The sequence below is a fragment of the Salvelinus sp. IW2-2015 genome, linkage group LG5 (genome assembly GCF_002910315.2).
Source record: "Salvelinus sp. IW2-2015 linkage group LG5, ASM291031v2, whole genome shotgun sequence".
Taxonomy (NCBI): Eukaryota; Metazoa; Chordata; class Actinopteri; order Salmoniformes; family Salmonidae; genus Salvelinus; species Salvelinus sp. IW2-2015.
In genome coordinates this window covers 4,989,476-5,009,256 of record NC_036844.1, presented here as the reverse complement: position 1 = coordinate 5,009,256, position 19,781 = coordinate 4,989,476, and the positions used below count along the sequence as shown (strand labels likewise).

General features: G+C 42.8%; 1 protein-coding gene across 1 annotated transcript in view; it reads right to left on the bottom strand.

The window, feature by feature from the left end:
• LOC111963827 (FCH and mu domain containing endocytic adaptor 2) overlaps positions 1-19,781 on the bottom strand; it is a 96,534-nt gene extending 76,753 nt beyond the window's left edge. The window contains 1 exon segment of the mRNA XM_070443538.1: positions 19,610-19,781. Coding sequence (XP_070299639.1) covers positions 19,610-19,642 — 33 coding nt within the window. The 5' untranslated portion in view covers positions 19,643-19,781.

Here is a 19,781-nt window from a genome sequence, read left to right as displayed (position 1 = left end):
GCATGGTGAAGTTATTGTTTACAATTTGGATGGTGTATCAACACGCAGTCACTACAAAGATACAGGTGTCCTTCCCAACTCAGTTGCTGGAGAGGAAAGAAACTGCTCAGGGATTTCACAATAGCCAATAGGGACAGTTACAGAGTGTAATGGTTGTGATAGGAGAAAACTGAAGATGGATCAACAACATTGTAGTTACGCCACAATAAAAACCTAAATAACCGAGTCAAAAGAAGGAAGCATGTAGAGAATAAAAAATATGACAAAACATGCATCCTATTTGCAATAAGGCACTAAAGTAAAACTGCAAATAATATGGCAAAGAAATTAACTTCACGTCCTGAATACAAAGTGTTATGTTTGGGGCATATCCAACCCTACACATCACTGAATACCACTGTTGCATGGTGGTAGCTGCATCATCTTTTGGGTATGCACAGTGGTGTAAAGTACTTAAGTAAAAATACTTTTAAGTACTACTTAAGTAGTTTGAGGTATCTGTACCTTATTATTTATATTTTTGACAACCTTTACTTCACTACATTATGTACCTTTTACTCCATAAATTTTCCCTGACACCCAAAAGTACTCGCTCCATTTTGAATGCTTGGCAGGACAGAAATGGTCCAATTCATGCACTTATCAAGAGAACACCACTTGTCATCTCTACTGCCTCTGATCTGGCAGACTCACTAAACACAGATGCTTTGTTTCTGAATGATTTCTGAGTTATGGAGTGTACCCCTGCCTATCCTTAAATACATTTTTAAAAACACGAACAAATGTGCCATCTGGTTTGCTTAATATAAGAAATTTGAAATGATTTATAGTTTTACTTTCGATACTTAAGTATATTTCAAACCAAATACTTTTAGACTTTTACTCAAGTAGTATTTTACTGGGTGACTTTCATTTCATATTAAGTTATCTTTACTTTTACTCAAGTATGACAATTGGGAACTTTTTACACCACTTGGTATGCATGTAATCGTTAAGGAATGGGGATTGTTTCAGGATAAAACAGAAATGGAATAGAGCTAAGCACAGGCAAAATCCTAGAGGAGAACCTGGTTCAGCCTGCTTTCCAACAGACACTGGGAAACTAATTCACCTTTCAGCAGGACAATGACCTAAAATACAAGGCCAAATATACACTGGAGTTGCTGACCAAGAGTTCAGTGAATGTTCCTGAGTGGCCTAGTTACCGTTTTGACTTCAAAATATATGGCAAGACTTGAAAATGGCTATCTAGCAAAAACAACCAACTTGACAGTGCTTCAAGAATTTAAAATGAAAGTGCAAATATTGTACAATCCAGGTGTGCAAAGCTCTTAAAATACCTACCTAGAAAGACCTACAGCTATAAATCACTGCCAAAGGAGTGTGAAAATTTATGTAAATTTGATATTTAAATTTAAGAAAAAGTGCTAACATTTCGAAAAACATGTTTTCACTTTGTCATTATGGGGTATTGTGTGTAAATTGGTGGGGGAAAAATGTAATCCATTCTGAATTCAGGCTGTAACACAACAAAATGTGGAATAAATCAAGGGCTAGGAATACTTTCTGAAGGCACTGTACAGATTCAGTTCTTTATGTCTGACAAGTAGTATGGAGCTGCGTCTCGGGCAGGTTTTCGGTTAGCCGGCAATTTCAGGCTTTTGGCCGATAAATACAACTTGTGATGTTCAAATAATCGCATTCAGAAATAATGCCTTTAATTCATTAATGGAAATACCAGTCGATGGAAATACATTTGACCGTCATGCTTATTGGTCTATAGGTTAATTTGCATAATTTATTTCACAACTATCACACAGACAGAGCCTATTTCTTTCTCAGCTGGTTGCTGCTGGAGTAAAACATGTGCTTTTATAAGCCCATTTATTGCGCAACAATTCTAAATGCGATCACGTGTTAAAAAAACAGTTTTTGCTGCACGATGATAAAAATCTCAAAGTTAAAAGTCAACCAATGCGAGATCAACCAGCCTCTGCAATAAGGACACATTGATACACAGTGATTCAAAGAAATGGAGGTCTGGAACCCATAGCCTATGCAGCACTAGGCCAATAACTTCTATTGCTCTTTCACACCAAGGAATGGTGATTATCGAGGGGGAGATTGCTGTAAAGATTTTTCAAATAGTTTACTGTGAGGAGCTATAGTTTTATTATATAATTCGGAATGGATGTAAAAAAAAAACACTTTCCTACATTTTGGCGCAGCAGGCCAGGTACTTCTATAAATGCTCAGGCGCACGCACTCCCTCAACATTACGAGGACAGGGAAACCAGACACACGCTCATTGCTCACATGGAGCACTCCAAACAAAAGACAATGAAAAAAATGCACAAATCTTGTAAATTATGGTATGAAATAATCTAAAACGTGTTCTCACAAGTGTAGCAGGTTGTGAACTCTGCAAAGCACGTGTATGCCAGTGACAAAAAAAAACGAATTTTGATCTATTTTAAATGCAGGCTGTAACACAACAAAATGTGCAAAAAGTCAAGGGGTGTGAATGTCCCATCCTACATTCTGATATTACCAGATTAACCTGCATTAGGTCATGAAACATATTTTTTTTTAAAGGACACCCAATGTTAAAGGGAAAGTAAACCCAAATGACAAAATATTACATATTGGTTTCCTTACCCTGTAAGCAGTTTATGGAGAATGTATGACAGAAACCAATTCTTTGGTTAAACCATCAACCCTGGCACAACATAGATATGAAATACCCTCATTCGTCCAGCTGTGATTCACCTCATCAACTGAAATAACCCTTGACTGCCACACAGCCACTTCCTGGTTGCGTCCTCAACAGGGCCACACTTTGTATCGGCGTCATACATCATCATCACACCCCGCTGTGCTCATTTAACACATGGCTTCATTTAATTCCACCATATCGTGTGCCCCCTCCTACCTATCCCCTCCGAGAGGTCAAGGGTCATGCAAGGCTCATTCCAAATGAAACGAAAGAGAGAAAAGGGAAAAGCATAAAGACATCTCTGCAGTGCCCTGTAGTTTCCTGCAGACAGAACAGCATTGGTCTGAAATGGACTTCCTGTTACAGTGTTGTTATTTAAACCAGTCCAGTCGGTGTCTGAAATGGACTTCCTGTTACAGTGTTGTTATTTAAACCAGTCCAGTCGGTGTCTGAAATGGACTTCCTGTTACAGTGTTGTTATTTAAACCAGTCCAGTCGGTGTCTGAAATGTCACTGCACAGGGCTCTAGTCAAAAGTAGTACACTATATAGGGAACAGGGTGCTATTTCGGACCCAGCCCAGGCCTCAGCTCTGTGGCTATAATCAATAGTATGACTTTAGCACATGACTCACACGCCATGCTTTACATACCCTAGGCTAACAGCTGCAAGCTATGTCCACTGTCTGCTACCTACTGTAAAGACCGTGGCTGTCCCAGACCTTAGTCACCGCAATGACTAGATACCAAGAGAGCTACAGAGAGTGAGAGACAGAGGCAGGAAAAAGAGAGAAATTAAGATTGTATTTTTTACTGACAGAGAGAGGGAGAAAGAGTCGGAGACCAAATAAAACTCCAAACAAAATGTTTACCGCAACAGGAAGGGCTAATATTATGTGCCACTGGAATGCAGGAGTATAGAAAAGAAAATGAATACTAAAGCGAAATAAAAACAATCCCAGGAAACAGGTCTGGGCGTTCTTTGCTTTTTCCACCCCACCAGTACAATGCCCCATAGTGACTCGCAAGGAACAGTCACACACATTCTATACAAGGGAAAGCTGTCATGGTTATGAGTCTGAAAACAAGCGCGCTGTGTTGTAACACTACTTACTCAGTGATACTAGGAGACAGGAGTGCCACATGGCTCTCGACTTTAAATGCCCCATTTGGAGACGTATTGACCGAGGCTCTGGTGTAGAGTGATTCAAATTCTAATCACACATTGTGAAATTCAAGGCCAGTCATTACTCTTGGCCTGGCAGTAAGTGGCCCGTTAAGACTGCCCTCCACCCCAGTGAAAGATAACCTGTGGAGGGGTTGGCACGTGCATATCAATCGATGCCTCTGTGGAGCGAGACTAGAGATGTCCACAATGTCCAATTGAAAGAGCTCAAAGCTTCCCAAGAACTCTGAGAGAGAGAGAGAGAGAGAGAGAGAGAGAGAGAGAGAGAGAGAGAGAGAGAGAGAGAGAGAGAGATCACTTTAATAAATGTACCCATTTACCCAAATATAATCAATAGGCCTATTCAAGTTGTGCCGATGATTAGCAACTGATGCAGTACAACATGCTACTTTTACGCCGCGTAAAATAATGGATTCTGTCATGTTTTCCATGCCAAACGCAGTAGAATATTGTTTTGCCAGTGAGAGACCAGACCATGGAATCCGCTGCTATGCTTCTCTGCTACAGTCAGCAAACAAACATCGGCCTTAGTTAGACAAAAGTAGGCAAGAGTATAACCATGCGAGAAGTTGACAAATTAAGACTGCACGGAGTGTGTACGTGCACAAGCATACGTGCGAACGTGTGTATTTCTACTGGGAACACTGGTTTCACTCACACAGACAGCTAGCCAGGTGGGGAGATAGTGACCTCGAGCTAAATTGTCGTAATGGCTCTCGGTCTCTCATACTCATGTCTCACTTAGAGCGTCACTCAAACTACCTCTGTACGTCTCGCGTTAGTTCACAACTAACTAGCCTACATTCTCTAATGAGTGGAAGTTCATTGGGACATTTTTGCTAACAAACAAAAGACAACATGTACCTTACACATACAGTTGTCAATAGGCCCTGGTGGGAAAAGTAGCACACACATTATGCAATTGACATTTCCATCAGTTAGCCTATGGTGCCGCACTATCAATTCAGGGGACACAACTTTGGCTTTAGAAGTGGGTGGGGACTTCATACCCGACTACCCAGAGGCATCCGCATGGTCCTAAAGTGCACCGTTGCCTCATTTTGTGTCACATTCCAATGATAAAACTGGGGGGGGGGGACAAACATGCAGTGGAAGTTGCGCCTCTGCCATCAGTGCACAGACCACTGACGAGAGATCAGCCAAATGTAGCAACACCTCAAATGTCAACAACTCCCTCAATGCTTCTAATCTCATGACGTGTGCAACGGTTGCCAGCTAAACATCGTTTTAATGTCACGTACACAAGTACAGTGAAAAGCATTTCGTCCGTTCCAATATCATATGTACAATGTGCAGTGATACTGGAGTGACAGAGGTGCATTACATGACCAAAAGTATGTGGACAACTGCTTGTCGAACATCTAATTCGATAATCGTGGGCATTAATATGGAGTTAGTCCCACCGTTGCTGCTATAACAGCCTCCACCTTTCTGGGAAGGCTTTCCACTAGATGTTGGAACATTGCTGTGGGGACATGCTTCCGTTCAGCCACAAGAGCATTAGTGAGGTTGGGCACTGATGTTGGGGGATGAGGCCTGGCTCGCAGTCAGGGTTCCAATTCATCCCAAAGGTGTACGATGGGGTTGAGGTCAGGGCTCTGTACAGGTCAGTCAAGTTCTTCCACAACAATCTCAACAAACCATTTCTGTATTATCCTTGCTTTGTGCACAGGGGCATTGTCAGGCTGAAACAGGAAAGGGCAATCCCCAAACTGTTGCCACAAAGTTGGAAGGACAGAATCGTCTAGAATGTCATTGTACGCTCTAGCGTTAAGATTTCCCTTGACTGAAACTAAGGGGCCTAGTCCGAACCATGAAAAACAGCCCCAGAAAATGATTCCTCCTCCAATAAACTTTACAGTTGGCACTATGCATTGGGGCAGGTAACATTCTCCTGGCATTCGCCAAAACCAGATTTGTCTGTCAGACTGCCAGATGGTGAAGCGTGATTCATCACCCCGGAGAATGTGTTTCCACTGCTCCAGAGTCCAATGGCGGCGAGCTTTGCACCACTCCAGCCAACACTTTGCGATTGGTGATCTTAGGCTTGTGCGCGGCTGCTTGGCCATGGAAACCCATTTTATGAAGCTCCGGACGAACAGTTATTGTGCTGACGTTGCTTCCAGAGGGAGTTTGGAACTCGGTAGTGAGTGTTGCAACTGAGAACAAATGTTTTTTTACACGCTACAAGCTTCAGCACTCTGCGGTCCCGTTCTGTGAGCTTGTGTGGCCTACCACTACGTGGCTGAGCCGTTGTTGTTCCTAGACGTTTCCACTTCATAATAACAGCACTTACAGTTGCCTGGGAAGCTCTAGCAGGACAGACATTTGACACTGTCTGATGAGCTCTTCAGTAAGGCCATTCTACTGCCATTGTTTGTCTATAGAGATTGCATGGCTTTGTGCTCGATTTTATACACCTGTCAGCAATGGGCATTGCTGAAATAGCCAAATCCATTCATTTGAAGGGGTGTCCACAGTCAGAAGTTTACATACAAGTTTTAATGACTCCAACCAAAGTGTTTTTCAACCACGCCACAAATTTCTTGTTAACAAACTATAGTTTTGGCAAGTCGGTTAGGACATCTACTTTTGCAATTTTTCCAACAATTGTTTACAGACAGATTATTTCACTTAAAATTCACTGTATCACAATTCCAGTGGGTCAGAAGTGTACATACACTAAGTTGACTGTGCCTTTAAACAGCTTGGGAAATTCCAGAAAATTATGTCATGGCTTTAGAAGCTTCTGATAGGCTAATTGACATTATTTGAGTCAATTGGAGGTGTACCTGTGGATGTATTTCAAGGGCTACCTTCAAACTCAGTGCCTCTTTGCTTGACATCAATCGAAAATGAAAATAAATCAGCCAAGACCTCAGAAAAAAAACAATTGTAGACCTCCACAAGTCTAGTTCATTCTTGGGAGCAATTTCCAAATGCCTGAAGGTAACACGTTCATCTGTACAAACAATAGTACGCAAGTATAAACACCATGGGATCACGCAGCCGTCATACCTCTCAGGAAGGAGACGCGTTCTGTCTGTTTGGCCATAATGACCATCGTTATGTTTGGAGGAAAAAGGGGCAGGCTTGCAAGCCGAAGAACACCATCCCAACTGTGAAGCAGGGGTGGCAGCATCATGTTGTGGGGGTGCTTTGCTGCAGGAGGGACTGGTGCTCTTCACAAAATAAATGGCATCATGAGGCAGGAAAATTGTGTGTATATATTGAAGCAACATCTCAAGATATCAGTCAGGAAGTTAAAGCTTGGTCACAAATGGGTCTTCCAAATGGACAATGACCCCAAGCACACTTCCAAAGTTGTGGCAAAATTGCTTAAGGACAACACAGTCAAGGTATTGGAGTGACCATCACGAAGACCTGACCTCAATCCTATAGAAAATTTGTGGGCAGAACTGAAAAAGCGTGTGCGAGCAAGGAGGCCTGCAAAACTTGTCTCAGTTACACCAGCTCTGTCAGGAGGAATGGGCCAAAATTCACCCAACTTATTGTGGGAAGCTTGTGACGTTTGACCCAAGTTAAACAATTTAAAGGCAATGCTACCAAATACTAATTGAGTGTATGTAAACTTCTGACCCACTGGGAATGTGATGAAAGAAATAAAAGCTGAAATAAATCATTCTCTCAACTATTATTCTGACATTTCACATTCTTAAAATAAAGTGGTGATCCTAAATGACCTAAAACAGGGAATTTTATTAAGATTAAATGTCAGGAATTGTGAAAAACTGAGTTTAAATGTATTTGGCTGAGGTGTATGTAAACGTCCAACTTCCACTGTATCTACACTACATGTATAAAGGTATAGGGGTAATGTGACTAGGCATCAGGATATAGTGACTAGGCATCAGGATATATGATAAACAGAGTAGCAGCAGCGTAAATTTAGACACAAAACATGTCAAATATCCTATATCCACCTGTGGCAGATGTTATAATCCTAATCAAACACCATGGTCCTTTATGTCGTGTGAAATGTGTCTGGCTTTCCAATATATGTATTCCATCCTATGCCAATAGGAGGCCTCCATTCTGCGCCAATATAACCACATGTAACCACAACGTTCCATATCCTGAGGAAGTCATTTGTTTATGGCTGAATTGCTGCTTATGCAATGGATAGCATTAGAACATGTCTCTTCCACCTCCACCTTCTACTACACGAACTCTACAGTATTCCCATTTCTCTACCTACCATTATAGACCATTAAGAGGTGTCGGTGTGTGTTTGCACACCAGACGTGGCGATTGTGTGGTTTTGCAGAGCCTTATGCAGGGCGAGACAGCACAGAGCTCAACTCTGATGATCATGAACTAGTGCTCATTTCAGTCACTTAGCAAATCGTGCGTTAGTTTTAACAAGAGCTGGCCTGTGCTAGAGGTCTTCACAGATCCACCCGTACCCGAATACCCGGATCCAGAATTCTAAATAATGTCACGGGTCCTGGTCAGATCTGATTGTCAAGAGTATGTGAAATTTTAACTGACTTGTCTGGAAGGACCCATACAGATGCTGCAGTGTGGGGTCGGGGTGGGGTGGGGTGGGGTGGGGGAGAAGAGACGKAGAGAAATTATATAATTTATGCTACAGYTCTTTGCTTTTCATGAGAGTGGYGCGTGTAGCTTGATGTTGGTCAATCGTAAGTCATCAAAGCGGCAATAGGCCACAGTCATAGAGCCTCTGTGTGGGGCAAAAGTTAGGGGATAAATCAATGGAAGATGGAATTACAATTATGGAATTAAAAGAAGAATAGGCTACAACGACCAAGATCCGACAGGTAGGCTGCTACTGTATATTCTGAATGGAGTTGTTTGTAACTGTAGGACGAGAAAGCGCATGCAGCCCCAATTAGCCAAGCTATCTAGCTAGCTTAACTAGCTTCTCCGGGTTTCATTACAGTCAAGACATGTAGGTTACTCCGTAATCATATTGGATGATAAATAACCTAGCTATGGCGGGTATTAGTCTACTATAGCGCGAGTCGGCTTGGTTGATTGCCGTCTCTCCCGCCCTCCTCCCGGTTCCCTGTGTCACTCGCTCACACCCACGGTAGCCTATACACACAGCGGCCCCTRCTAGAGCATCACCTCACTCTGCCGCCTCTCACTAGCGCTTTATCAGCTCTGGTTAATAAAGCTTTAAAAAAATGGACTTTTCTGCTGCTTCCCGCACTCGGATCGGGTCTGATCATGTGTATATATACAGTGGGGCAAAAAAGTATTTAGTCAGACACCAATTGTGCAAGTTCTCCCACTTAAAAAGATGAGAGAGGCCTGTAATTTTCATCATAGGTACACTTCAACTATGACAGACAAAATGAGAAAAGAAATCCAGAAAATCACATTGTATGATTTTTTATGAATTAGTTGCAAATTATGGTGGAAAAATGGCATGTTGGTCAATAACAAAAGTTTATCTCAATACTTTGTTATATACCCTTTGTTGCAATGACAGAGGTCAAACGTTTTCTGTAAGTCTTCACAAGTTTTCACACACTGTTGCTGGTATTTTGGCCCATTCCTCCATGCAACCTCCTCTAGAGCAGTGATGTTTTGTGGCTGTTTGCTGGCAACACGGACTTTCAAACTCTCCCTCCAAAGATTTTCTATGGGTTGAGATCTGGGAGCTGGCTAGGCCACTCCAGGACCTTGAAATGCTTCTACGAAGCCACTCCTTCGTTGCCCGGGCGGTGTGTTTGGGATCATGTCATGCTGAAAAACCCAGCCACGTTTCATCTTCAATGCCCTTCTGATGGTAGCTTTGTTACTTTGGTCCCAGCGCTCTGCAGGTCATTCACTAGGTCCCCCCGTGTGTTCTGGATTTTGCTCACGTTCTTGTGATCATTTTGACCCCACGGGGTGAGACTTGCGTGGAGCCCCAGATCGAGGGAGATTATCAGTGGTCTTGTATGTCTTCCATTTCCTAATAATTGCCCCACAGTTGATTTCTTCAAACCAAGCTGCTTACCCTAGCAGATTCAGTTCCCCAGCCTGGTGCAGGTCTACAATTTTGTTTCTGGGTCCTTTGACAGCTCTTTGTCTTGGCCATAGTGAGTTTGGAGTGTGACTGTTTGAGTGTGGACAGGTGTCTTTATAACTGAAACAAGTTCAAACAGGTGCCATTAATACAGGTAACGAGTGAGGACAGAGGAGCCTCTAAGAAGAAGTTTCAGGTCTGTGAGAGCCAGAAATCTTGCTTGTTTGTAGGTGACCAAATACTTATTTTCCACCATAATTTGCAAATAAATTCATTAAAAATCCTAAATGTGATTTTCTGGATTTTCTTTTCTCCTTTTGTCTGTCATAGTTGAAGTGTACCTATGAGTGAAATACAGGAAACTCTCTCATCTTTTTAAGTGGGAGAACTTGCACAATTGGTGGCTGACTAAATACTTTTTTGCCCCACTGTATAGAACAGGTTTAGTTGTCCTCGGATCCATTATGGTCTCTATATTTTACAAATGAATTGATGCATATCGATTACGGATGGGAATGCCCCAGGTCCATCTGTCTTTCTGGCCTCAAACAGAGAATGTGTCATGTGTTCCGTTTGCTTTTGGTAGAACAAATTATGCTAAACTAGATCTTTATGGGAAATAGCCAGTTAGCACCAATCTTCACATTTGAGCCAAGCACAAAATGTACACAATGACGAATAACATGGATTTAAGCAAGTCAAAACAAAAGGAAAAAGAAAATTGCAGTGCATAGATCAGAACTCTAGCACAGGACCGAAAATAGGTTGCTGTAATTCAAAAATAAAAATGATTTGAAGAGAAAACGTGTAACAGCAACCAGACTAAAGAGCCCATTAGCCACCAGACCAGAATATGTATCCTCGTCTAAACTCCATGATATGATTTGATTTGTGAGATGTTGGAAAAACAGAACACGGTTTATTTTGCCCATTCAAACAAATACAGCTGAAATCCTAAAAGCTACTCCCTAAATCATCATTGGTCATCACTGTATAAATAAATGAGGCAAAGAGTGCAATCTCTGRTTCTCTTCAGTCCCACTAGGCTTGGCCAGGGAACTTTGTTTTGTACATTTAGATCAAATAATATCAGATCAAATGTTCACATATCCTTTGATTATTCAGTAGTKGAAACTTCAGTGATGAAGCCAAAAGAAGCCTTGGAGCAGTTAGTTTGCCAACAGTACTTATAACSCAGGTGGACAATCCCATACAGGCCAAGTGAAAGCTATGAAAAAACATCCTTGTCTGTACAAACTCACTAAGGCTTTTAGTATGTGTGACAGCTTAACAAGTCTCTCTCCAGACAGATATTGTAAAAGGTTTCCCCTCTGTAAATGGGTGGGAGGCAGGGAGGGAGCCCTCGGGAGAGCAAGAGAGCTCTCCTCAACACGTGCGTGTGTGTAAACCCAGACGCCCTTGTGACATCATCAGAATGTCTGCCTGCCGACGGCGCTGAGGATCACGTGACTAGAGAACGCCTGCGAGGCGAGCAGAGCAGCAGCACGCAGGTCTGTCACAACATGTCAAACCAACAGTAACTCACTGACTCACACTGGACCGGAGAGATTCATGGTTAAGTAAGTACACACAAGGTTGTAGTGTAAACTCAGTTTAGGTTCGCTATGACTGCAAGAAGCTAGGACAGATGGGCAGTATCTGTAAGGCCTCCTCCTCAATGTCATGACATTTGGTATTTTATTAGGATCCCCATTAGCTGTTGCAAAAGCAGCAACTACTCTTCCTGGTGTCCACACAAAACATGAAACATAATACAGAATGACAGAATACAGAACATCAATAGACAAGAACAGCTCAAGGACAGAACTACATACATTTTTAAAAAGGCACACGTAGCCTACATATCAATACATRCACACAAACTATCTAGGTCAARTAGGGGAGAGRCGTTGTGCCGYGAGGTGTTGCTTCATCTGTTTTTTGAAACCAGGTTTGTTGTTTATTTGAGCAATATGAGATGGAAGGATGCATGCAATAAGGGCTCTATGTAATACTGTACGTTTTCTTGAATTTGTTCTGGATTTGGGGACTATGAAAAGACCCCTGGTGGCATGTCTGGTGGGATAAGTGTGTGTGTCAGAGCTGTGTGTAAGTTGACTATGCAAACAATTTGGGATTTTCAACACATTAAAGTTTCTTATATAAAAGAAGAAGTGATGCAGTCAGTCTCTCCTCAACTCTCAGCCAAGAGAGACTGGCATGCATAGTATTAATATTAGCCCTCTGATTACAATTAAGAGCAAAAAGTGCCGCTCTGTTCTGGGCCAGCTGCAGCTTAACTAGGTCTTTCCTTGCAGCACTGGGACCACACGACTGGACAATAATCAGGATTAGACAAAACAAGAGCCTGCAGAACTTGCTGCGAGGCGAACAACTACCATTTAGACCTATATTTTACCGCTGTCTCCACCACACCCCATTCGTAATCAAGCATKCTGTTGGCAGAGGAATAGTTGCCTTTCCAAGTTGCTCCCAAGCACAAATGTCTATAGGGCCAGGACTTTTCCTCACAACGTGACCCGACGAGGAACAACTCCGGGCACAAGTTATTGACCTTATTTGGGAGGTAAAAGACAAATTGACTCAACTCAAGAGTAGCCGTTCCCTGCGGAACCCACGTTTCCCAACTCAATGTTGACCTACACCTCCCAACCCCCAGATACCAGGGGAGAACGAAAAGATTCCTCCAACTGTCATATGGCTAGGCCCATCTCTGATGAGCTCAACACTGAATCTCATGGCCATAACCCAAAACAACAACAAATTCTCCTATATTCCTCTCCACAGAGCGAGAGAGTCAGGGGTCGGAGTTAGGAGCCATCCTCTATCTAGCATGACATTTTGTGATGACCTCATATTCAACGCTCAGCGGAAGAAAACAAACAAGAGGCAAGACAAACAAAGGCAGCCATTTATTATTTGGACAGTGGCTCTTTACAGTGAGGGAGCGGGMAGAATGGTAATGTTACTAGGCCCGGTGTCTCATCTCACCATGTTTCATCACATATTGGATGGATGGAGTGATTTGAAACTACATCTGAGGCTAATCAAAGTAAAAACCCAAAACCAATGTCAACAGTCATTTTTTAGAACATTCTCGGTGTGTTTCAGTGTGTACAAATTATGTGGATGTGTGTGTCCCTAGGACAGCGTTCTCCTTCCTGGTGTGTGGTCTAATAACTTCCCACTAGGCTCCCTTCCCTTTCCACTGGTATACACACACACACACACACACACACACACACACACACACACACACACACACACCATATCCACACAAGAAATATGTCCCAGGGCTGTTGGCTCTATTACACTGTTTGCTTATCGCGGTGCCATCTTATTGTCCCCTGAAACGCTGAGGGGGACAGACACAACGCCTGCCTCCACACAACACTGGTTTAGTGGACTATAGAGAGCTACAGTGCTCTCTCAACCCAACCTGCTGATCCACTGACAGACAGTTCACTTGGAGGGCAGTAGGTTACATGCTGGCCTGGGTACAGTCACATTCAGTGGTTGAGACATATTGAAATAGCAGAAAGCTATTCCACACGATAGAGAGCCACGTCTGTTCTGCACAATACATGTCTATCTGAACATTATTGAATACGCTCCTGGTTTAGATGGAGTCTACTGTACACGAACACAATGCATTATGCATGCAAACAAACGCAACAAAAAAAACACAGCAGACGCAAACAATACTGAATATTGTACTGTTTCAGTACAGCTGCAACTGTACTATACTATTGACTGTTGGGTAGAAACTATTAAATCAGAATGGAAAGAGGGAACAGGTTCATTCAAAATGGGAAGCATAGCAGTGACACAGTAGACACTACACTGTGTTTCTTGCATTCTTAAAACACTTGTTTGTTTAGCTGGGGGAAGAGATGCTGCCATGTCAACATTTGAAATTCAGGGCATGTGCATGGATGGATGATGTCCAAGAGTCGGTGAAAATATCTGTGTGTGTGTGTGTGTGTGTGTGGTGTATAAGAGAGAGTTCGTGTGTGTGTGTGTAAAAGAGAGAGTGTGTGTGTGTGTGTATAAGAGAGAGTGTGTGTGTGTGTATAAGAGAGAGTGTGTGTGTGTGTATAAGAGAGAGTGTGTGTGTGTCCAGCATCCCACATAGTTCATGACTTGATTTCTCTTGTAAATGATTTGATTTCTCTCTAGAGAAACGACAGGCTGGGCTCGCGAGAAAAAAAACCTACAACTATAAATGGAGTTCAATTAATTGAACCGGCGTCGGTTTCTTTTGATTGTGTGGCAAGACGTAATCAAAGCCGTTCAACCTGAGAAATAAACCTTGAACTTCAGAGTGCTTGTGATGTGGCAGTGAAAATACACCTTGCGGTCTTCATTCTTTCTCTCGAAACCTGATTTCCTACCATCATATACCGGTTTCTCTAGTCTAGTAAGTTGAAGTACAACAAAACATATATTTTTTTTAATTCTTCAAGAAATCAGCGGTGGTATTTAGCCTATATATTTTTTTATTTTATTTAACCTTTATTTAACTATGCAAGTCAGTTAAGAACAAATTCTTATTTACAATGAAGGGCTACCAAACCCTAACCCGGACGACGCTGGGCCAATTGTGCGCCGCCCTATGGGACTCCCAATCACAGCCGGTTGTGATACAGCCTGGAATCTAACCAGGGTCTGTAGTGACGCCTCTAGCACTGAGATGCAGTGCCTAACATGCTGACCAAACCGGACACGCGCGTGCGGACAGGTCGAAAAGCAGTAAACATTTATGTCAATTTAGCTAGCTAGCTTGCTCTTGCTAGCTAATTTGTTCTGGGATATAAACATTGGGTTGTTATTTTACCTGAAATGCACAAGGTCCTCTACTCCGACAATTAATCCACAGATAGGAATTCAGTTTACCGTTTTTTTCTCGTCATCTCTCCTCCTTCCTCAGGCTTCTTTATCTTATTTTGGACTTAATATGCCGGTTGGCAACCAACTTTACAGCATTACTACAACCTACCGGAGTGTGGACCTAAGTTCATCTTCCAATCACCCACGTGGGTATATGCTTCTAAAAACCAATGAGGAGATGGCACGTGGGTATATGCTTCTAAAAACCAATGAGGAGATGGCACGTGGGTATATGCTTCTAAAAACCAATGAGGAGATGGCACGTGGGTATATGCTCCTAAAAACCTATGAGGAGATGGGAGAGGCCGGACTTGCAGCGCGTTGAGCGTCACAAATAGAGACGATTTCTATTTAGCGTCTGGCCACGCAGACGCTCGCGAGCAGTGTGGGTGCAATKATTAAATAACATGTATGTGTACATTTATTTTGCAACGCTCGAGCATGCGACGTGTCTGGTCTGGTCAGCATGTTAGACCGCTGCGCCACATCAAGTTTAGTCCAATTGTCTTGAGTGACTTGAAAGTGATCAGTTGTATGAATTACTTAAGTAAAAATACTTTAAAGTACTACTTACAGTAAGTCATTTTTGGGGTTATCTGTACTCTACCATTTATATATTTGGCAAATTTTACTACACTACATTCTGAAATAAAATAATGTACTTTTTTCTCCATACATTTTCCCAAATGTACTTGTTACATTTTGACAGGAAAATGGTCCAATTCACACACTTATCAAGAGAACACCCCTGGTCTTCCCTACTGCATCTGATCTGGCGGACTCACGAAACACAAATGCTTCATCTGTAAATTATGTCTGAGTGTTGGAGCGTGCCCCTGGCTATCTGTCAATAACAAACAAGAAAGTTGTGCAGTCTGGTTTGCTTAATGTAAGGAATTTGAAATTATTTATGCTTGTACTTTTTATACTTAAGTACATTTTAGCAATTCCATTTACTTTTGATACTTAAGTACTTTTAAACCAAATACTTTTAGACTTTTCCTCAGGTAGTATTTTACTGGGTGACTTTGACGTTTACTTAAGTCATTTGCTATTAAAGTATCTTTACTTTCACATGACAATTGAGTACTTTTTCCACCACTGAAAGTGAACAATCAGTTGTGTAGCCTACTATTAGTGTAGGCACACAGTCATCCTCCTCCTTCCTCTCCTTGTACTATTATATGGCAGAGTAAAAATACACTTTGTGCTCTTCACTCTGAACCCAATTTCCTTGTATCATATACCCATTGCTCTAGTAGATACAAATATATATATCAAAGGTCTTCAAAAAGTCTGTGGTGTGTGTGTTTTACATCATCTTCATCAAGACGAGTTCTACTGTCATCAACGAAGCCTTATTGATAGCGTTCAACCAGTCACAGCCGATATCAACCTACTGTATCACAGACTTCTGGCCTCTTTCCTCTCCACTGTACTTCTCCATCTCAGCAGGACCTCATTTCTGGGTCTGGTTAGTCCAGCTGACTGTTGTGATTGTTATGAAACAGAACAGAGGGGACGCACCCTGACCGCTACTTCCTTATGATCTCAACAAACATCTGTGGAATGCGGCCCCAAACACCAGCGATTACACACCACATGCACTGTCACTGTCCGTCTATGCCCTTTAACAGGGACATGCTGGTGTCATGTTATGGTTACTGTATATGTGTGTGATGTACAGTAGGCATGGCGGGGAGACAATATCAAAGTCCATTGTCATAAAGCCTAGGCTGTCAAAGTAGCAGGTGGCTGCACTAGCCAGCAGATCCAACACCTTACGCTTGCTTTCATCTGCATTACATGGTAAGGCCGTTTGCTTAAATTAAGACACTGCGGAGCCGGTGCGAGATATGGCTTGGAAAACGTACCTCAATCGAGGGATGAGAAATCTGTTCTACTCCAAATTGTCCCACTATCCCAAATGTTACACAGAGAAGATTGAACGACTACTAAAAAACAAAAACTAAAGCAGGAAGCACCAGTAACTCTGTCAATAAAAAAGTGGTCAGATGAAGCAGATGCTAAGCTACAGGACTGCTTTGCTAGCACAGACTGAAATATGTTCCAGGATTATTCCAATGGCACTGAGGAGTACACCACATCAACAAGTGTATCGAGGATGTCRTCCCCACAGTGACCGCACGTACATACCCCGACCAGAAGCCATGGATTACAGGCAACATCCGCACGGAACTAAAGGGTAGAGCTGCYACTTTCAAGGTGCGGGACTCTAACCCGGAAGCTGATAAGAAATCCYGCTATGCCYTCCGACAAACCATCAAACAGGCAAAGCGTCAATACAGGACTAAGAATTAATTGCACTACACCGGATCCGATGCTCGTCGGATGTGACAGGGCTYGCAAACTATTACACACTACAAAGGGAAGCACAGCCACAAGCTGCCCAATGACACAAGCCTACCAGACGAGCTAAATTACTTCTATGCTCGCTTCGCAGCAAGTAACACTGAAACATGCATGAGAGCATCACCTGTTCTGGACAACTGTACGATGACGCTCTCGATAGACGATGTGAGTAAGACCTTTAAACAGGTCAACATTCACAAGGCCRCWKGGCCAGACGAATTACCAGGAAGTGTAATACGAGCATGCGCTGACCAACTGGCAGGTGTCTTCACTGACATTTTCAACTTGTCCCTGACAGTGTCTATAATACCAATATGTTTCAAGCAGATCACCATAGTCCCTGTGCYCAAGAACACGAARGTAACCTGCCTAAATGACTACCGACCCGTAGCACTCACGTCTGTAGCCATTAAATGCTTTGAAAGGCTGGTCGAGGCATCAACACCATTTTCCCAGAAACCCTAGACCCACTCCAATTTGCATAAMGCCCCAACAGATCCACAGATKATGCAATCTTGATTGCACTCCACACTGCCCTTTCCCACCTGGACAAAAGGAACCCCTATGTGGGAATGCTATTCATTGACTACAGCTAAGGGTTCAACACCATAACACCCTCGAAGCTCATCACTAAGCTAAGGACTCTGGGACTAAACACCTCCCTCTGCAACTGGATCCTGGAGTTCCTGACCGGCCGCCACTAGGTGGTATGGGTAGGTAACAACACATCCGCCACGCTGATCCTCAACACACGTGCCCCTCAGGGGTTTGTGCTCAGTCCCCTCCTGTACTCCCTGTTCACTCATGACTGCATGACCAGGCACAACTCCAACACCAACATTAAGTTTGCTAATGACACAACAGTGGTAGGCCTGATCACCGACAACGATGATACAGCCTATAGGGAGGTCAGAGACCTGGCCGTGTGGTGCCAGGACAACAACCTCTCCCTCAATGTGATCAAGACAAAGGAGATGATTGTGGACTACAGGAAAAGGAGTACCAAGCACGCCCCCATTCTCATCGATGGGGCTGTATTGGAGCAGGTTTTTGCATGAGTCTTCAGATCCTTAAAAAGTTCTACAGCTGCACCATCGAGAGCATCCTGACTGGTCGCATCACTGCCTGGCATGGCAACAGCTCGGCCTCCGACCACAAGGCACTACAGAGGGTAGTGGGAACGGCCCAGTACATCACTGGGGCCAAGCTTCCTGCCATCCAGGACCTCTATACCAGGCGGTGTCAGATGAAGGCCCTAAAAATTGTCAARGACTCCAGCCACCCTAGTCATACTGTTCTCTCCGCTACCGCACGRCAAGCGGTACCGGAGCGCCAAGTCTTGGTCAAAAAGACTTCTTAACAGCTTCTCCAGCCAAGCCATAAGAATCCTGAACAGCTAATCAAATGGCTACCCAAACTATTTGCATAGCCCCCCCCCCCCTTTTTTACGTTGCTGCTACTCTCTGTTTATTGTCTATGCATAGTCACTTTAATAACTCTACCTACATGTACATATGTACATACATATTACCTGGACTAACCGGTGCCCTCGCACATTGACTCTGTACCGGTACCCCCTGTATATAGCCTCGCTATTGTTATTTTACTGCTGCTCTTTAATTATTTGTCACTTATATTTTTTTATTACTTATCACTTATTTTTCTTAAAACTGCATTGTTGGTTAAGGGCTTGTAAGTAAGCATTTCACTTTAAGGTCTACATCGGTTGTATTCGGCGCACGTGACAAATACAATTTGATTTAATTAAAAATAAACATTGTAGACCTTATGGGAAAGGCCTTCATACGACATAATCGATTAAATTGAACTAGCTTCAGTCACAATGTAGCCACGTCAAAACAGAACCGATCGCTCAGGGAGAATTCATTATGTTTCAACTTAGTACAGTAACGGAAACTGCAACATTGTAACCATTCTTACTCAGACAAACGTTGCAACACCGTAGCACCTTAGGTAACATAAGTCTGCATCGAATTTATTAAAACATCTGGACTCACTGAAACATCAGTATGGAAGAAACTGACGAGTAGGGATTGTGAATGACAATGACAAAGGTCCAATCATTTCCACGGGAAAGACCATAAACATTCCAAGACACTCCTTAACAGCCAATTGACTGCACGAGAGGTGGATTCAATTCAGCGGTCATGTTAGATATCATTCACAGAGGCCCAATCCCCGGGGTGACAAAATAATATTCGCCGAGAAAAGTAGCGGGGGTGACATTGTGTTGACCCAGATCCTTCAATTTCACCTGAAAGATCACGCATAAATCTGGTTGAAGCGAATAATATATTTGTTAATGTCTTTGTCACATCCASTTGCGGGACTTGAGCTAAACAATTTAGCCTACTAACCCRGACAAAAAAAAGSAGAACCTACCCAGAAATTCTCTAGGAAGTAGGGCGTTATCATCTTGGTTTCTTCTTCTTTCCTCTCTTCAACTATATTCTTGTTTAATTTAAATTCAGGCAATTGCTCCGCCGTTCTCCGTTTCCGTTGTTTGCCTTTTGCTCCTTTTCCCTACGCTCCTCTTCTCCCTCCCCACCTCAGA